Raw genomic sequence first — 20,088 nt, forward strand, 5'->3', positions numbered from 1 at the left:
AAAGATTTTGACTCGTTTACTTTATTCTGTATTGAAACCACACTTTTTTGAGTTTAGATCTAAATCATCGGAAAATTACTTCATTCTACAATATAATCAATCTATCGGAAGGGGAATCGAACCCCATGCACAACCGTCGCAGTTACAGACAGAGCCTATACCGCTAGGCCGCGACGGCCTCAGTCACGCTAATTAGATACCAATTAACTTAAGTTAATATTATATATACAAAAAGTAAGAGAGTTACTAGCAACAGATGCTACATCGTCACTTTTTTTAAGGTAGTGGGAGTTAAGGTTTCGAGAGTTCCTGGTAAGATAACGATCACACGTAGGCAGATGGAGCCTAGTCTTAAAACACCCCGTTTCCTATTTTCCTCCTTATAAGTATAAAAAAATATTATATTTTTTTATACTTATACCAATGACTCACGAAGAGGTAGGTATACCGAGGTAGTATATCCGTGAAACACTAGACTAAAGCGTGTCTAACACAGACCGTTGGGTACGAGTTCAAATTAAATATTAAATAGCTAAATGACAAGTTTTATTTTTTTACCTAATGAAGTTTATTATCATATAAGAGTGATTGTGGCTTCCATTTTCACTCGAGGAAATTAAATATTTATTTAAATGTATATTTTCATTTATTCGCTCTGGTGTCGAGGCGTCGCGAGTCGTTGAGTCCCGCCACTCAAATTACAGCCTATTTGAAATCTTGTACAATTGCTTAATAATTTTCATTTAAATAAAAGTCACACTACTCGACGAAACTATTTTTAAATATTGTAATGGATATTAGCTTTTAATCCATTTCATCTAGAAGAAGGTCGCCCCAAATGCGTGTTGATATATACACACAAATATGTACGAGTAGCTAGTTCATTTAGATATAACTTATGTTATATTATATTACAATAACGAAGCAAGTAAAAAATTAAACAAAAAGGTTTTGAGCAAATGCTTGTGAACTCGTTTGGTAGGGTAACCATGTTTTACTGTATTATTCTCTAATAAAATGAAGAACAGAGTGATTTTTTAGCTTTACGCTGTATCTCGATGTAGCAAGGAAGGCAGAGGTAGCCAAGTGTTTAGTCACTCCGCTTTCCACTTTCCGCCAAATTCTGGAGGCATTCCGTGGTGAGTGATGAAACTCAACGCTGCACTTTGCAGCAGAAATATTTTTTTCTTTTAATATCCTAATTATATCCACTACTTTCTGTATATTGTTGAACCCACAAACATGGTCCTGCCCACTTTTCATTTGAACCATGATGTCATCGTTTCAATTACTATTAATATTTAATAGAAAAAAATGACAAACATCAATTATCATACTTATCATATAATAATATTATATTATTAATAGATATGAATAAATAAATAAAAATATAAAACTCGCTAAAATAAAGCTCTTTCGACTTTTTACCTACCGTTTCCATCACGTGAGCCTCGCATGAGGAGCAACGAGAATTGTATAGAATTTTTTTGATAAAGCCATAACTTGTCCTGTACCTATAGAATTAACGACTTTACACTATTTACATATAAATATATATATATATATATATATTTATTGGTTATATGATATAAAAGAAATTATTTAAATCTGTCCAGTAGCGCAGAAGAAATGTGTACAAACAGACAGGCAGATACATAAAAATTTTAAAAACCATATATTTGTGTCCTCTCTATACTTATAAAAATCTACCTAAATAAATATTTTCATTAAAATATTTAACGCCCAACCACCTTTATACTGTTTTATATCCATTGATCGAAAGATATTTGATCGAAGATTACATATTAAAATTAAATGGAACCTAGTGTTATACTCCCGCACACAGCAGGAAAGGCAAAGTGAACCTAGTGATAAGACACTCCGTCCCCCACTTTCTGGCAAATTCTGGAGGCATTGGTTGTTGAGTAGCAGAACTCAACGCCGCGCTTTACCTCGACACCAGAGCGAAGAAATGGAAATATAAACGTAAATAAATATTTCACTTCCTCGAGTGGGGATCGAACCCACAACCGTCGCGTTACAGTCACACCCTTGCGCCGCTGCGTCACGACGGCCTAAAGATTATATATATTGTATGTACCTACTATCACGGTCCTTTATTTCTGTTGTACTTAGTATCATTATGTGTCTAATGGTAGACAGTAGCTCGACCTTGTAGTAAGTTACCGACGCGCGCGCCATACTAATTATTATAATATAATACATTTTAAATAGGTATTCTAATTTTTTAATTTTAATATTTTTCAATAGGTTTATAAATATTATCTTTTTTTTATATTTTACTTATTAAAATATGTTATTAATTAAAAGTTTGAGACCGTCGTCGCGTAGTGGCGCAGCGTCTCACTGTAATCGCGACAGTTCTGCGGTTTGATTTCCACTAGAAGAAATAATATTCTTCTATTATATTATAATAATTATTCTTTTATTTTTATTTCTTGCTATGGTAACAAGATAGAAAGAGGAGAAGGGAGTGTGTTAACACTATGTTTTCTTCTGCCTACCCTGCTGTAGTAAAATGTATTAATAAATGACTCCGAAACTTAGCCGCAATTGGTCTTGTTACCAGAGGGAGAAAATGAAAATACATTTGGTCATTCCCCAACCACTAGGGATTCGAATCCTATTCTCGTTGCGTTTACGGTCATACTATGATACCCCACGGATTCAATATCTATCTTTTCTTAGGAATAAAATATTGGCAACACGTAATAACAATATGAACTATATCTTACTAATTCTATTTCTTTGGTAAGATATAAAAAAATCTAACATTATAATAAGATATAGATAGATAGATAGTAGATTATTTTAAAAGATTTTTCAAAATATTTTTGTTTTGAAATATATCAGACATTTAAAGATATGTTTATACGATTTTAATGTACAGTACCTACATAAATTATATACAATTCTATTATAATTAGATATACTTATTAGGCAATAAATATATTTTCCGAAGCTCAATTTCATGAATAAGAAATAGTAAGGATGCCAAATATAAGCTTCTCGAGGCGAAATACGAAAATCTGCTCTAGACTTTCTTTGCACATCTGGACGGCAACGGTTAAGTTTATTTTAGGATTTTAATTTTTAAATAAGTAATGGCCTATATTCAGTTACTATAGATAAATAAAATAATTTAATAAAAGCATGAATATTTTAAAAAAATGTAATATTTTTATATTTAAGGTCAAATTGCAATCGATATGGAATTACAATTGAACTTGACTACTTAATTATACGTTCTTGATAAAGGATAATAGCACCGCTATTATCCTATAAGCTATAAGCCGTCTTAGTTATTTTATAAATAGAGAAATATTTTCGTTAAAAAAATATATTTGCTTCAAAATTGATATAGATTATATACAGATTGGAATAAAAACAAGGTGCATAGATTTAAATTAAGACAATTTAAACTTAAGTAATTTACAATTGAACAAATAACTCAAGATTCCAGGACCCTCAGACATATGTCATTTTATCAAAGCTGAAATTTTGAGGACTATTAGTCTAATATGTAGTTAAGACAGTGTGTCTACTCGCTACCTTGAAAGTGGGACCCTTTCAGGTCTCACCCTTTCAGGTGGGACTCTCTGTCTGGGAGGATGGTTGAGGCATCGGTTTGGTCTGGCTGCTTATCTCTGCTCTTGAAATAGTCTATAGTAGTAGAAAAAATTAAAGCGTGCTTTTATAACGTAGTTTGCCTTAATTTTAAACAATCTTTCTGGCAGGAGAAAACTAAAGCATCTGGTAATAACAAATATATATATTTTTTTATTATTTTTGAAAACATATTTAAATACGAGCGTTTCTACTTTAACATAGGTGAGTGTGTACCATAAGTTGGCCAAGTAAAAAAAACAGGTTAAGTAATTAGACGTTGTAGCATTAGCCTGACACCGACTTATAAATTATAAAATCTTTGTTAAATTATTATTTACTTTTTAGTTCGTTTTTAGAAATCCATTTAGTGTTGCCATGTAGGGCAGCAATTTTTGCTTACTTTTATGTATTTCTTAAGTCGTTTAATTATATAAACATAATGTAGAACTGTTATTAGGCAAATAATAGTACAGTGACTACACAGTCATCACACACAATTACAGATACCTATTTTTGACATTGAAAAGAGCAACTGTTGAGTTTCTTGCCGGCTCTTCTCAGCAGAACTGCCTTCCGAACCGGTGGTAGCTTTTTGTTTATATGTTCATTCGACGATTCAAAAGTGCTTATAACAGTCTATTTGAATAAAGAATATTTCAATTTAAATTATTGTTACATAATATGGCAAATCAACAATATTCACTAATTTCAGAACTAAAATATAATGTAAAAACAATTAAAATTCAATTGTGAACTACCAAATGGAATTGTTATTTACAATTTAATCCAAGTGATCAATTACTCAACATTTTAATAAATAATTCAACTTACACAAATGTTAGTGTTTTTATTCGTTGCATGTTTAATATACATTATATATTTTCGAGGCCGGCCGTGGCGCTGGGGCGCGAAGTGTGACTGTTAACGCGACTGGTTGTGGGTTTGATCCCCATTCGAGAAAATGAAATATTTATTTAAATTTTATTTTTTTATTTATTATATATTTTTAATTTCCTCGCTCTGGTGGCAAAGCACGGCGTTAACATCCGCCACTCAACACGCAATGCCCAAAGAACGCCGCTGAAAAATGAAAGATGAAAGAATTTTTCGAGGCATTGTGTGTTTAGTAATGGTACTCAACGCCGGGTTTTTGCCTTGGTGCCAGAGCGAAGAAGTGAAAATATTAATAAACAATAACTCATTCTCTCGAGTGGGGATTGAACTCATAACCGTCGCGCTAGTCACACCCTGCGCCACGAGGGCCTCAATATACACCTATAGAAGAATTTATCTTGAAATAAGCGACATTTAACTAAGGACAGGTTTATATATAAACCATATAATATATATATATATACATAATTACCGTAGACTGGAACAGTTTGTAGAGCTGAGTGTTTCATTTAGTTAAGTAGATTTAAGCGGATAAGGATCTACGTCGAGACAGTACAGTACAAATTCTAATTGGTATAGAAATTGATTTCAAGAGGGAAAAGAGGAACATATGTTGTATAAACTATATGAAAACATCTTTAAAGATTATATTTAACGCCAAGGCCGTCGTGGCTTTGCCACCGCACAGCCTATGATTTAAACGTAAAGCTTGTAAGTTCGATTCCCATTCGGGAAATTAAGTAATTTCTGTATCTGGTAGCGCAGCGTTTAGTTCCAGTACTCAACACTCAATATCTTAAAAATGAGGCGTTATGTGAGCAGCAAAGTGTCTTAACTTTACGTTTCACTCTACCTATCCTATAGATTCGTGAAATAAAAAAAAATCTACGTCAAATACAATTCATATTGACTTTATTCAAACAACTCTGCGATATAATTGAGATTCGTCAACCAATAAAGAACCGGAACTACCGACATCGCTCGCAGAATTAGTACGTTGAGTAATGACAATGGGCTGGACACATCTGTCGAAGGACCGATGGCCGTTGGAGCAGACGGGTCCTTGAGCGGAGACCGCGGATCGGCAAGCGTAGCGTTGGGCGCCCTCCAGCTCGGTGGACCGACGACCTGAAGAAGGTTGCTGGCTTCGACTGGATGCTGAAGGCGGAGGATCGGGAGCTTTGGCGCACCCTGGGAGAGGCCTATGTCCAGCAGTGGACCCGAATAGGCTGTTTTGATTGAACCAATAAAGAACATTTACAGCTTATAGATGACAAATGACGACATGACACAAGTTTATTTCTTTTTTGCACAGATTTTTTTCCCTATATTGATGTATAAAAATTTGTATCAATTATAACGTTATAGTAAAAAGCCAGTGTTGATTATTACGCAGTAAAACAGTGCCCCATTGTATAAGTGAGGGTTTTCGCTTAAATGTCGTTTTAGCTTCACGTCACGGCAGAGGGAATCTGGGCACCTAGTGTTAAGCAACTCCTGTCCTATTAAGACACTTCCGTTCCTCACTTTCCTCCACTTCTATAAATAATATATTTAAATCGAACACATATTTGATACAAATATATTCTAAAACTTATAATATTTACAAGTTGTTTAATAATAATTCAATATTAAGTGATATCATGTCTTGCATACATGGCAGGGTATTATCATATTAATTATAGTACCTATGCGATAGTTATGTAGGAGACGTCGTCAGGTGTAATCGGTGAGGCTAGCTTGCATGTTAACTAGATACTTCTCTGTTACCCTGAATTGATATAGATAGATTAATTTATCAGGTATATTTCATATTTGTTATTATTTTTTATGTATTTTTGTCTGTGTGTATGTTGTACGCTAAGTTTTTAGTTGCGGGCACTAGGTTCCCTCTGCCTACCCTGCTGTGTGCGGGGTGCAGCGTGAAGCTGATTTCATTTTTAATTTTAATTTTAGAGATCGATAATAAAATTTTTGACAATACAATTCCAACTGAATCATAATTTGGAGATATAATCCAATAATTCCTAAATGCCTATTCAAAAACTTAATTATTGTTATGTATACACATATACATACTACAAAAGGAAGCCTTACATGTTTTTCCCCACAGCAGGTTAGGCAAGGAGAACCTGCTGGGACACTCCATTCCTCACTTCCCGCCCAATTATGCAGACATTCTTTAATAATAATAATATAATAATAATAATAATATAAATATAATAATAATAATAAATATAATCCAACCCACAACCATCCTTTACAATTGGAAGCGTGTCCCACTGCGCCAGGACCGCCTCTGCCTTTCACCTAGAAAAATCCTCCATACAAGCAGGTATTTCACACACCAACTCACAAACATTTCTCATAAATTACACAACAAATAAATAATATAATAGAGCAGTAGGTGTCAAGTCGTAACGGATGTTGTCGTCTCCGTGGCTGAAGCCTCGAGGTCATGAGCTCCCCTCGCAATTATCCAGTTTATTCCCTTCCTCGCGAACCCCCTCTTGTTTGTTGGTACTGGTGCCGGCCTGATGGTAATTGAGGATCGTTGATCGGTCGAGACGGTGAATGCTGCTGTATGTTGTATTCGTTTAGGTGGAATTGAGAAATATTTTTTGTTTTGTTTAATTTATTTATTTATTTATTGTTAAACTTTTTGTAATCTTTAATTTTTTTTTAAATATTTTTTTAATTAAGGAGGTTAAACATAAGAAAATAATCATTTATTTCAAGTCATCATTTATTTCAGTACAATCATTTATCTGTCAAGATCATTCTTGACAGACGGACGACAGAGTGATCTTATAAGGGTTTCGTTTTTACCTTTTGTGGTACGAATCTCTAGAACGGTCTTATCGCTAATCAGTGATTGCTTCCAGATAACCTTAGTGTTGGGAAGTTTATATGAATTTTGAATCAACGTACCCTGAGGTCACGTTTGGCTGTACACAATACAGAGTTGGTTTGGACGTTGTTGACGATTAAAGGCAAAAGAATAATTTTATTATCATTTATTACAAAATTCATATATATTTTTTTTATTATTTTAGTTTCCTAAGATGTGTCTTTAATGTTTCCGGCATAGAGTTTTTCTGTTAATTTAAAAATTTTACCATGTACTTTACATCTCTCAACAGTGGTCATGATCACGACGTGAGCACCATCTCAAACAAATTTAATATTAAAATTTTACTGATTCATTTCGTTTGATGGTCTTCATCACGATCTCCATTAACTAAGCTGACTCCGCATATCTTTCCATTCATTAAACATTAATTGAATCGATATAATTACATTGCTTTCATAAGTCAAGCTTAAGACGCAATCGAAAATTAAGAAATTAAAATTCCATTGTTTTTAGAGTTCCGTACCTGCATAGAAAACACCATAAACCTTCTCCTATAAGGGTATGTAAACAAAATGATAGTATCAGGCTTATAGGAGCATTTTGTTTGTATGTCGCGTGTCTGTCAAGACCAGCTACCTCAAGATCGTGTGAAGGTAACAAGCTGAAATTAAAATAAAATTAAATTAAATATCCAGGAACCATTCCCTTGGAGCACAAAAAAAAAAGCTTTTGAGTCAAAACGTCTATGCATCGTTTTGGCTGCATTGCATTTAATTCTGCGCGTCATCAAAACTTACAGAATTCTTCCTGACGACCTCCAACTAAACTCCAATTATAAATTTTAAAAAACTTTCAATATAAAAAAAAATCTAAAAGTTATAAGTATGTTCTAGACAAAAAACCATTATCTATATATATAAAAGGACTTGTCCTCACTGACTGAGGTAAGACGCACGCACAGCCGTAACCGCTGATAGTAGAAACGTGAAATTTGGACAGACGTTTACTTTTGTAATCTGGACGTCCACTAAGAAGGGATTTTGAAAAATTTTAACCCTAAAGGGGAGAAATAGGGGTTGAAAGTTTGTATGGAAAAATTTTTAAATCGGCACCGATTTTTATAAAATTTGAAATTCAGATTTTTAAAAGTATTTAATTGAACACGTGTTTCATCGTTTTCTAGAATTCTCCCCCTAAGGGTGCAAATAAGGGGTTGAAAGTTTGTATGGAAAAATTCTTAAATCGCCACAGATTTTTATAAAATTTGAAATTTAGACTCTTAAAAATATTTAATTGAACATGTGTTTCATGGTTTTCTAAAATTCACTCCCTAAGGATGCAAATAAGGGGTTGAAAGTTTGTATGGAAAAATCTTGAAATCGCCACCGATTTTTATAAAATTTGAAATTTAGACTCTTAAAAATATTTCATTGAATACATGTTATATGGGTTATTAGAATTCACCCTTAAATACGCAAGCGAAGCTGCGCGCGTCCGCTAGTAAATTTATATTCGTAGTTCATTTCATACAAAAATTGCACATGTCCGCAATCTTTAGTTTTTAATTTTTTTCAACTCTTATAAGTTCCGTTCCCGTTGTCATACAGTCACGAAATTGGTACAGAGCCCTCGATGGGTGAGACCGACTCACACTTGACCTTGTCCTGACAGTTGCCTGACCTTGAGTTGAATATTATTTTCTTTAACATTACACATATTCCGCATATAGCAGGGTAGATGCAGAGAGAGAAGAGAGAGAACTGTTCAAAGTTAAATTCCAGCCAAAAAATATTTTCATACTTATCCATAAATACATACTACATAGGTATTACATACATAGGTATTCTTTGTCCGAGAATAGACAAGAAACTAAATAACATGTATTATATATTATATTGATTAGCATTTTCATTATATTTTTAACACACAGTACTTAACACTAATATATTATTATCTTATTTTTCGCACTTTACGCAGTTAGCTATGACATGGAACGAGACATGCCGAAGATACGATTACAAAAGATTTGTAAAGAAATAATGAGACTCTTCAAACGCTCTTCTAATTGATTACTGTGGCTTAAAAATTCTTTTAAGCCTATTTAATAGTTTAACGCCTAAGTAAATTAGTTTTTTTAGGAGCTGTGTATTTAAATGATTTGAAACGTTTTATATTTTAAGTGTCTAATTATATTCTTAGTTAGGTCAGTCTCGGTGCAGAGGTACAAGCGTGTAAATAAAAACGCGACAGGTTGTGGGTTCAATTCCCTTTCGAGGAAATTAAATATTAAATATTTTAATTTCGTCGCTCTGGTGTTGAGGCAAAGCGTGGCGTTGATTTCCGCCACTGAACACAAATGGGGAACGGAATGTCCTAAACACTGGGTTCCCTCTGCCTATTCTGTTTTGTGCGGAATATAGTGTAAAGCTTAGTAAATGGTAATGGTTAGAATTATTATCGACTAAGTATCTATATTTTTTAAAAATAAAGTCTAAACTCTTATTTTCAGACTTAAATACTATAACTGGTAAATTTTAAACGTCAATTTTTATCTAAAATGTAACGAAAATTCCAGTGTCATTCATATCTTCTTATTGTTCAACTTGTGAAAATTATTTTATTGCATTACGTATGGGACACTAAGCGCCATCTATGGATGAATAGTTGAACTAGTGTCACTATCATTCTATGATTTGACAACGTCATTTGTAAATAGCGTTCAGAAATATAATATATCTTACATATTATTTTACAGTTTAGGATCAATTTCCCAAAAAGTAAATTATTTAAATAACATTTATATCAACTTATTTTTTTAAGCAACTAAATATATTTGAGAAATAAGTACAAGTTAATCCTGACAAGATAAGTCTTTACTGGTTGCTATTAAAATGTGAGCAAATTCGGTATTTTAGTTTTAACTAAACTGTAAAAAATGGGTGATATTAATCTACATATTTTTTATTCTGTATTTTTCTTATTAATTCATATGAAAGATGAATGAACCACAATTACTATTTTTCTTTTATTTTTTTATAGCTTCACGCTGTATCCCGCATATAGCACTCTGCTAGAAATTTGTGTTAAGGTCCTCCATTCCCCTCACCCCGCCCAGTTTTCAAGTTATCATTGCATCTTGATTGGCTGAACACAATGTCCCGTTTCGTCTTGTTACTAAAGTGAAATGAAAATAATTAATTCAGAGGAGATCCACAACACTATGTCAGTAGTCCAATGTTAGTATTGCGCTATGATGATCCCAATACTGTAGGTACAATACTACAATATTTCTCTCTCTCAAATACTTAGGAGATAAACAAAACACCAATATAATAATATACATATATTTCTGCAGAATATAATTTGGGTAATACATATTCAACATTGGGACATACCGCGACAGTTATCTTAGGAACGGCTTGGCCGGCTTATATGATAGTTTAAAAATGCCTCTAAATCTGCACATTCAATACCTAAGTACCTACGACTACGAAGCCAAGTCTATTAATAAATTTTAAATATAACTTGTGCAATTTTAAAAGAGAAAGTTGTCAGGAAAATAAAGAATTAAAAAAAGTAGTATACATTTTTTAATCAAAAAAAATGTATGAGAATAAAATAAGCCAGAATCATTATATGTTCGGCATTATACATTAGGCCTGTGTATGCTCCTTTAACAATATGAGAGAAAATAAATCATATAATATACAGTTTTCCTTTTTTTATAATAAATAAAAGATTTTTAACTAGCAAACTTGTCTAATACTAATTTATCAAAGATTCTTAAAACACAAATCTTAAAATAACCTTAAATGATTATTTAATTCAAATAAGATTCTTAACTTATTATAAAAATAATATAAATGGAAATAATTAATTGTCAAATATAATATAATAATATTTCAGTAAGTATTTAAAGTAAAAAAATCTTAATTAGATTATTATTATAAAAAAATAGCCAGACTTCCATTAATGCATGATAGAACAAGTTGTAACTAGTGAGCATTTGAGTGTGTTGTGGCCGCCGTGAAGTATTTTAGTTTGTACAATGCGCAAGAGTTCAAAAAGACTAATTTCAGAGCATCCAACTCGATGACAGTATTGTAATCTCATTCAGAAACACTCCATCAGACCTCATTCAAAACGTTTGTCGGGTTACCGTGAATCTACTTATGGAATTAGGTTTGTGACGGGATTTCATCAGCTACTTAGCTGTTCTCAGGATAATATGGTAGCCAGAGTTTGTGTCAATGACCTGGCTCAACTGTCCAACTCATAGAGCAAAGGCAGCTTCCTCGAAAGGCATCAACAGGCACAATTGCATCTGGCCTCGCTTGAAACAACCCAAGGCTCCATCATGCTTGGTAGATGAGCAGTTGGAGACCTGGTTGGCTATTTCCACAAATGTAGTCTCCCTGTCCACGATTTTACGTCGGTACTCTGTAAGAATATATATAAGAATAATAGAAGTTTGTGGGGTGAAGTTAGAATATCATGTCATAATTTGTTAAAAAATGTGTTAGTCAGTTTCTGAGTGTGAAATAATATAAAAAATAATTATATGTTATAATAACATGTTTAATATATAACTAAATAAAACTAAATGATGATGATGTAGAGCTAACAAAAGTTAGCTCCACATGATTTCATAATTTGGGTAGACAGAGGGAACATAGTATTAAGAGTGTATAGTGAACACACAACAACTTAACAAAGTGGCAGAACTATATGTCACACAAAAAATTTGATACATATAAAAGTCTGTCCAGATGTTAAAATCAACTGAAAGTCAAGCAGATGGAAAATCTCAATAAAATCTACAATAAACATACCTTTAATAGTCTCCAATGCCTCTTCCTTAGTGCATACAATGTTGTTGTTACACCAGGAGGCTGGGCAGCATGCTTCACCAGGATATGGCTGCACTGGATCTGGCTAGGTTTAGCCTCATCCTCCTCCTGCTCCTTGACAGGAGCTGGAGACGTCGGCTTGTCCCATTGGGATCTCTTGGTGTGGGTGTTCAATTAATATGTTAAGCCTGGAAGTGAATGTGTGGTAGTAAATATTATGTTATACAATTGTTATTTTTAGTGTCTTTTAAATAGGAATAAGCCCTATTTTATTTTACTACCTATTATGTATGGATGAATTTATTTTTTGTTGTTAAGTTTCTGTAAGTCCTGCATAGATAGGTTTCATAAGTTTCATTATATCAAATTTATACTTGCATTAAATTTGTTTAGGTGTAAATATCACATTTCTTTCAAGGATATATGTAATTTTTTATTTTATTTATATTACAACAGTGCCCAGTTTGTGATTTCAACTTTTCATTTTTTTAACTGCACTGTACTGGGTATTTAGCAGGGTGGGCTGGTGAAACCTAATGTTAAGACTCCATTCCCCACTTTCTATCCAATTTCTACATTGCAAGATGAGTGGTGAAAATCAACAGCACAATTTGACTTATCACAATTGGGCTTGCCAGGCAACGATCTCAGTGCATAGGCGTAGGGTGGCTTGACCCACCTACTTTACTTGCCCAGGCCATACATGTACTCTGATACATTGTTATTTAAAATCTGTATTGGTTTAATTCATATATTTTTATTATTTTAGGTTTTTTTTTTGTATTATATGTTTATTTGTTTTGTATTTAATTTTTTACTATTAACAGGTAATTTTCCGTTGAATTTATTATAAATAATTTATCGTAAGTGGATTTAACAATTTAGTCTTCAGTCTAAGTCTTTCAGTATTGCCACTTCAATTTTATCCAATTTGTCAATCGATATACCATAGATAACTAAGGCAAGTCTACACGCTAACATTTTTTAATCTGGTATCTTAAATAGATGAACATGTCCGGTAATAAAAATATCTAAGACAATTATAAATCGAATTATAAATTGAATTGATATTTGTCCATTGATATTTAATTTCAATAAAATCCTTCTGCTTAAATTTATTGTATGAAACTGTCATATTCTTTAGTAAAAGAATTTGTTTATTTTAAGAAATCTATGAATATATTCACATTATAAAAATAATATTTTGATTATATTGACTATAATTATTAGTTTTAAAAAATTTTTTCTACTAGAATCGCTTATTGGCATGAGCATATTTTATAAACTTATATATTCAATGAATAGTAGTAAAATCATTAAAAACATTTATATATTTAAATAATTTTAAGGAAATTGATAAATGATAGTCGATTTCTTAAATTTAATTTTCACAACTATTGAATGTTTGTAAATATAGACGTCGTTATTGTTTAAAAAACCCAGAAACATAATAAATGTTTATTGATATTTTATAGAAAATAGTAGCTCAATCATGTATCATAGGGCTTAAAAAGATAATTACTTTCATATTAGATTCATCCATTGATGAGGATTCATATTGGATTCATCCATTCCGTTTTTACATTTAAAGAAGAGCACTGCGAACAGCAAATAAGAAGAGCTAAAAATAAAGCAAAGAAAATTAGTAACAAATAAAAAACTTTGTAGTTCTCCTTTCCCTTTTCTATGGATAGAGAGAAAATAAATAATAGAAAATTGTAGCTATACAATAAATATTTACAACATATTTGAACATATTTTGTTACGTCCACAAGGAATTAGTGGTAGCTTAAAATGGCAAAGTTCAAATAATTAGGACACTGTGATGCAGTATTGATTTATCCCCGGGCCTAGATACCATATATTCTTTATAATAGCCATTAGTGGGGCGCAGCCCTGCGCGACGTTCCTGATCAATAAATCCGCGCTTGCGTAAGGTCAGTGTTGCTAAAATGCATAATATTTAATAACATGCAAATTTATTAATTTGTCCGTCTTCTCGTTGTTTTGTAAGGAAGTGTTATCAATAAATTCGTTGTAATTATATTTTATAAACTAATATACAACATTTATTTACTTAAAGATCATTGCTATATATACTAAGCTCAGTAAGACACGAAAGTTGCTATCTAACTTATAACAATCAACATTCAACACCAACAATTTATAGAGTACCATTTAACTTAAGTTTCAATATAAAAATTAAAACATAAAAAATATATAACATCATGCGGCTTTACTTAAAACTAAATACTTATGTCAGCTTATGGCAACACTAAATTCGTGTCTATCTTTCTCTAGCACAGGCAATTATATAGAAAGGACTGGTGTGGCGATATTCCCCAATTACTTATCCAATAGAAAATTCTTCGTATCGAGCGTGGGTTCGTGATTTTACTGTCCTATGCAACTTCTTATGGTGCACGGTAGCAGAGTAATTTGATTGCGTCGCAGGTGTATCTTTTATAGTATATTCTGCTTGGCGGAGGTTGTTCTTACATGATTGCCTGCAAAAATGATTCAGTTTACGATAAAAACGCTGGACTCCCGAGACCACCCTTTTACTGTGGACGATGAGGTAAGTCCTAATAAATTTGCAAATAAATATTTTCTAGCTTTGAGTTTTCAGATCAGACTACATAGGCGTGGTACATATTATAGCAATGTATAGTGTATTGTACTACATATCGATTAAATTGCCCACTTGATAGGTATATATCATATATCATTTGCTTATTCTTATGGCTATTATCTTTATTCAATTTCCTTTGTCTTTTACTAGCTAAAGAATATTCATCTATGTTATTGATCATGATTTTGTGGTTAAAGAGTTTATTTATTTCTCAAAAGAAATTACATTTCGCTTAAAGAGAATACAGAGTTATCTTAAATAGGTACATATTAATCAATATGAGCGTTGGAATCAGCAAAACATTGTAAATAACAAAAAGAAAATAATTTCAAATACTCAATTAATAGTAGTATACACACATGTAAGTGAAAGAATGGCTATATTGAAATAATTTAGTAATATTAGCCTTAACCATACTGGCTTATGAAAAACTTAAGTCTATGCACATTTGAAAAAGTTATAATACAGGATCAGATTCTATTTTATTTTTATAAGATATTACTTTAATTTAGTTTTAAAATAATAAATTTTTTTAGCTGTTATTGTATCTTTACATAATTAAAATTAAATAAATTTGTGCTCCTTCATAAATAATTCATCCTTACTTCCTTTTTGTTTATTTGTCAGAAAAAATAGCTCTGATTGTAAGTTGTTTTGTAAAACTTTAAGAATACATGTGTTATATTGATATTATAAGCAGAGGGCATTAAATTAAAATAACAGAAAAGCATCATCATACTTTCTAGTGCTGTACATTATCTGGTAGACAAACCCAATGTTAGGATACATTCCCCATGCACCACCAAAGCAACACCATATCTATCAGGGTTGGGAAACGAAAATAATTTAAATGTAATCATTACCCAAAGAGGTGTTAAACAAACAACCATCATGTTTACAGTCAGATGAATTTATCATTTGATGTAAATATTATATTATAAATTATATACAAATAATAATAAAAAGAAGTAAAAAGGCAATTTTCGAAGCATATGTGAATGTAATATTAAAGTTACTTCAGGCTAAGTATACTTAAAATGAAGCTCAGGTAATATTTAAGCGAATGAGGCTTAAATGTCCAGTAATAAAATAAAATGTCAATTTATATTGTAGTATTAAGATTGCCGCAATGCAAAATATTTTGATTTTGTAACTAATTCATATTAATGAAAGTAATAAAATATGGATAGCTATTGTCTTAAGATATTTTACAGGATCTATATTACATAAATTAATTATATTCCAATTTACCACCAAAATAAAAAGTTATTTTATTAAGAAATCTTTATTGATCTGTACTAGGGTTTTAATAAAAATTTGGAACACTTTGTTTCTGTAAAAAATCATGAGACATATTTAATTGAGTTACATTCTTAACTGAACACACTGTATGTTGGGGGTTCAAATCCCACCAAATGGAATTTAGTATACATAAAGGTAATAATTATTTCTAATGCCAATCTTGAAATGTTTCAAAACAATACAATGTGGAGTCTTATAACTAGACTAGTTTCCTTTTAGCTTAAACTGTATTCCACATGTAGCAATGCTGGCTGTCCGCTGTACCCCACTTTCTGACCATTTTTTAAGATATTATGTGTTGAGTGTTATGGGTGCGGTACTTAATGCTGTGCTTTGTCTTATTTTAATACAGAAGAAATTAAAATAAACCATTTCCCTGACATATAGAACCCAAAACTGTTTTGTTTACAGTCTAGACACATTTGTTTAAAGGCTTAGGCTTTATAAGTGCCAAGTGAGCAACTGTTGCTGATTTGTATTTAAAAAACTTTTAATATGTTCACATTTATAATTGTACATACATTACTAGTTCTGCCAAATAGTCTCCTTTTTTATTTTACACTTAATGGAAATATTTGCGAATTTTTATTTATGTTAATATAAGGCACTTGTTCACAATATGTATCATAAACTAAAATGAATTGCGAAATATATATATTTCATAACAATATTAAATATATTTTCCTTTTATTAACAGATATATTATTTACTTTCTACTAGTGAATATCTTACTTTCTTCTATTATTTAAATTTGTTCCTTTCTCTGTAATATTTAAATGTTATGACAATATTTTATTTTTTAGATCACAGTCCAAGAGTTAAAACAGACGGTGATGGAGGAGATGGGAGTAGACATCAGTCTGCAGCGTTTGATATTTTGTGGAAGAGTTTTACAGGATGATAAGAAATTGGCTGAATATGGTAAAAAAAATATATTATTTTACATCCCTTTACTCTACATATATATATATATATATATATAGTAGGCAGACTTATATAATTTAGCATTACAATACTCCATAAATTTTTGCTGACTTTTAAAATGTTACAATTTGAGACTTGGAACTTAACACCTTTGTTTTATTTTATATGAGCTGAGAAAGGAAAAACTGATACAGTAATTCCTCAGAGCATTTAAATTCAAACCCTATCCTATTGCAACATGATGAGCTATTTGCAAATTCTTTCATAACTAACATCCATACCTATATAATAAATTCGAAAGTAACAATCAGGGCCAAATCGGGATCGAGCCAAAGCCCGGCGTTGAGTTCCGCCACACGCAATGCCTACAGAATTCGGCGGAAAGTGGGGAACGTAGTCTCTTATACGCTGGGATCCCTCTGTTAGCTGATTTTTATATAATAAGTTACTATTGAAGCTGTCATGGTTCAATTATGGATGTGGTTGGTTGTTTGGTTGTGGTTCCGATTCCTACTCGGTAGAATTAATTATTTCATTTCTCGCTCTCGCTCGCTTAGTGTAACCAATAAACATTCAAATGTCTTGAAAAATGACCGAAATGAAAATTGTCATATAGGAAGAAAAAAATTCTAAAGTAAGAAAAATCTTAAAATTAAATCTGCGCAGCTATATACCTACAACTAAATTTAGGGCGGTCACAACTCCTCCACCGTACTGTACATGTCTTCCCTGCTATGCAAGATATAACATAAAGCTAAAAAATATTATAAAACCAGGTGTGGAAGGTAAAGTAATCCACATGGTGCAAAGGGCGCCGCCGTCGGTAGAAGCGAGAGAGGCTCTGCGGGAAAGGGAGCGTGAAAGGGAGAGGGAAAATACGTTCACCAACACCCCAACCATCATACCTCCAGAACCGATTGCAATGAGTCCTGTAATTTTGAATAATTTCACCCAACAACAGATAAGGCGGCTTGTGGTATGTTTTGCTTTACAAAGTGGTGGTTTTGGAAAAAATATATATTTGTGTTTCTTTTTCTAAACAGCATGATGAGATTTATAAGTAATTGAATATTTCTTTATATCTATGTCCTGATTTGAATAAATAGGGATTGCTTAGTTTTGCATTTTTTAAAATATGTTATTAGAACTATCTTTTTTGTGCGTTTATTGTTAGTAATATTGTTTGGTTGAAGTGGTTCTCCTTGACCAGAGAATTTGTTGAACCCACAACTGTCGCTTGTGACATGTTCCAGTTTGTTTGTTAGTTACTGTATCTTTGTCTAAATTATTTTTATTTGCAAATTTTATAATCTCTCTTAATAGCTTCTTACTATGTTATATGTTTACATAGATCCAAAATTATTATTTATGTTATACTTATCTTGATAAAGGTATGTCAGTGCTTTCTATTGCAGTAGGACACTGACTGTAAAGGTGATATTTGTGGGTTCGATCCCCACTAAGGGGAATGGTTTTAATTATTTCGTTTTGTAGCAGGGGCAGGCAGAGGGAAACTCTTAACACTATTAAGACACTCCGTTCCCATTAAGAAACTTTTGTTCCCCAATTTCCGCCTAATTTTGAGGTATTGATTCTTGAATGGCGCAACTTGAAACGAAAATATTAAATACTTCATTACCCCGAATGGGAATGGAACCAACGCGTCGGGTCTACAATAACACGCCTGTGCCTCTGTACCACGAATCCAAATTATTTTATATTTATTTTAAATAATTCTCTCACTTTCTATAAGACAAAGTTCAGCGCAGTGCATTAGGTTCCCTATGCCTGGTATATGGCATACAGCGTGAATCTATAAAACGATTAATATATTTTTTCTAGGCCCTAGCAGCTTCAGCCCAAGGCATCCAGATCGAAGAGCTGCCCGGTCTAGACCTGTCGCCCACAGCATCCAGGCTAGAGCTCCTAAGGCGTCTCATCACTGAGATAGCCAGTCAAGTAGAGGCACTAAAACAAAACGAGAGTGATGTAAGGAATAATGTATTTTCATAGCACACGTTAGAAAAAAAATGTGTGCTATTTCTTTAATGGATGATGTTTTTGATACGTATGTGAGGTGGTTTTTGGTTCTTTTTTTATTTTTTAGTCAGATTTTTAAAATATTCTTTTCTATTTGTTGCCCTTAATTTTTTAATAGACTTGGTTTGTATAATATATATTTATTATACTTTGGTGTACTTTATATAAATTTTATGTCTTTTTAGAGGTAGGTAGTATACAAATCACTTATTATCTACACCCATTCTATTCTAATTATACCATTATTTATATATTGCCCAACAAAGATTTGCTCTAGCCATAACATCCTAACCGTTGTCTCGGCGTCTCTCGCTTGTAGGTAGGCTTGTACGATTCACATGATGTCAGCGTTATAAAGATAGGATGAATAACTATATTAATTATTTTTGATGCGTTGTAATTTAAAATAAACATTTTTAATGTAGGTGGGTCTGTAAATGTGGGTGAAATGTAGGGTGGTCTGGTGGTGGTGGTGAATGGTTTTTGAAAAATATTACCTAGCAAAGTAAAATTAACATTTTTTTTAAAAATGAAGTGATTGTTGCAAGTTAGGATTCAAATTCTAACATATTGTATTTCTATTAAAAAGTAAAAAGTCGGTTCGTGCTAAAATAGTCCAATATACAATAAAAATTCTAGAAATTGCACTTTCGAGTAAATGCTTAAGATAATCGCGATTTTAAATTATTACGATTTTTTTACAAATATTGCTAGTTGTGGGTTATATAGAACATTGTTTTTTGCTTCACGCTTATCTCTAACAGGGTAGCCGGACTCCCTGCATACCACTTTCGCCTCGTCTACTGTCATCAACCTCTTCATACATGCCTTTCGGAGGTTCCTCCCTCTTTTTATGTGAGCTTCCTGCAGTAGCATCTCGAAACTGTGTTCTCGATGGTCAAGTTACGTGGCATTTTTTTTCTAAAATCGGTCAATCAATATAGGAGCTATCCATCCATTTT

The 20,088-nt window shown here is 32.2% G+C and overlaps 1 protein-coding gene and 1 pseudogene across 18 annotated transcripts in view; one reads left to right on the forward strand and one right to left on the reverse strand.

Moving 5' to 3' along the window:
• Positions 1-11,434: 11,434 nt before the first annotated feature.
• LOC146527326 (uncharacterized) lies at positions 11,435-12,947 on the reverse strand (annotated as a pseudogene). Its single transcript, XR_014879335.1, has 3 exons — positions 12,917-12,947; positions 12,211-12,416; positions 11,435-11,818 (listed from the first exon to the last, which is right to left on the reverse strand). The product of XR_014879335.1 is annotated as an uncharacterized LOC146527326 (transcript).
• A 1,576-nt stretch (positions 12,948-14,523) lies between these two features.
• Positions 14,524-20,088, forward strand: part of LOC146527327 (uncharacterized) — a 30,157-nt gene continuing 24,592 nt past the window's right edge. For all 17 annotated transcript variants that reach the window (XM_085206797.1, XM_085206805.1, XM_085206807.1 and 14 more), the window contains exons 1-4: positions 14,524-14,806; positions 16,966-17,083; positions 17,863-18,062; positions 18,929-19,075. In XM_085206797.1, coding sequence (XP_085062923.1) covers positions 14,744-14,806; positions 16,966-17,083; positions 17,863-18,062; positions 18,929-19,075 — 528 coding nt within the window. In that variant the 5' untranslated portion in view covers positions 14,524-14,743. The remainder of the gene's footprint in view (positions 14,807-16,965; positions 17,084-17,862; positions 18,063-18,928; positions 19,076-20,088) is intronic.

Source organism: Heliconius melpomene, chromosome 21 (genome assembly GCF_056956725.1).
Source record: "Heliconius melpomene rosina isolate 202511_hmr_F chromosome 21, ASM5695672v1, whole genome shotgun sequence".
NCBI classification, from domain to species: domain Eukaryota; kingdom Metazoa; phylum Arthropoda; class Insecta; order Lepidoptera; family Nymphalidae; genus Heliconius; species Heliconius melpomene.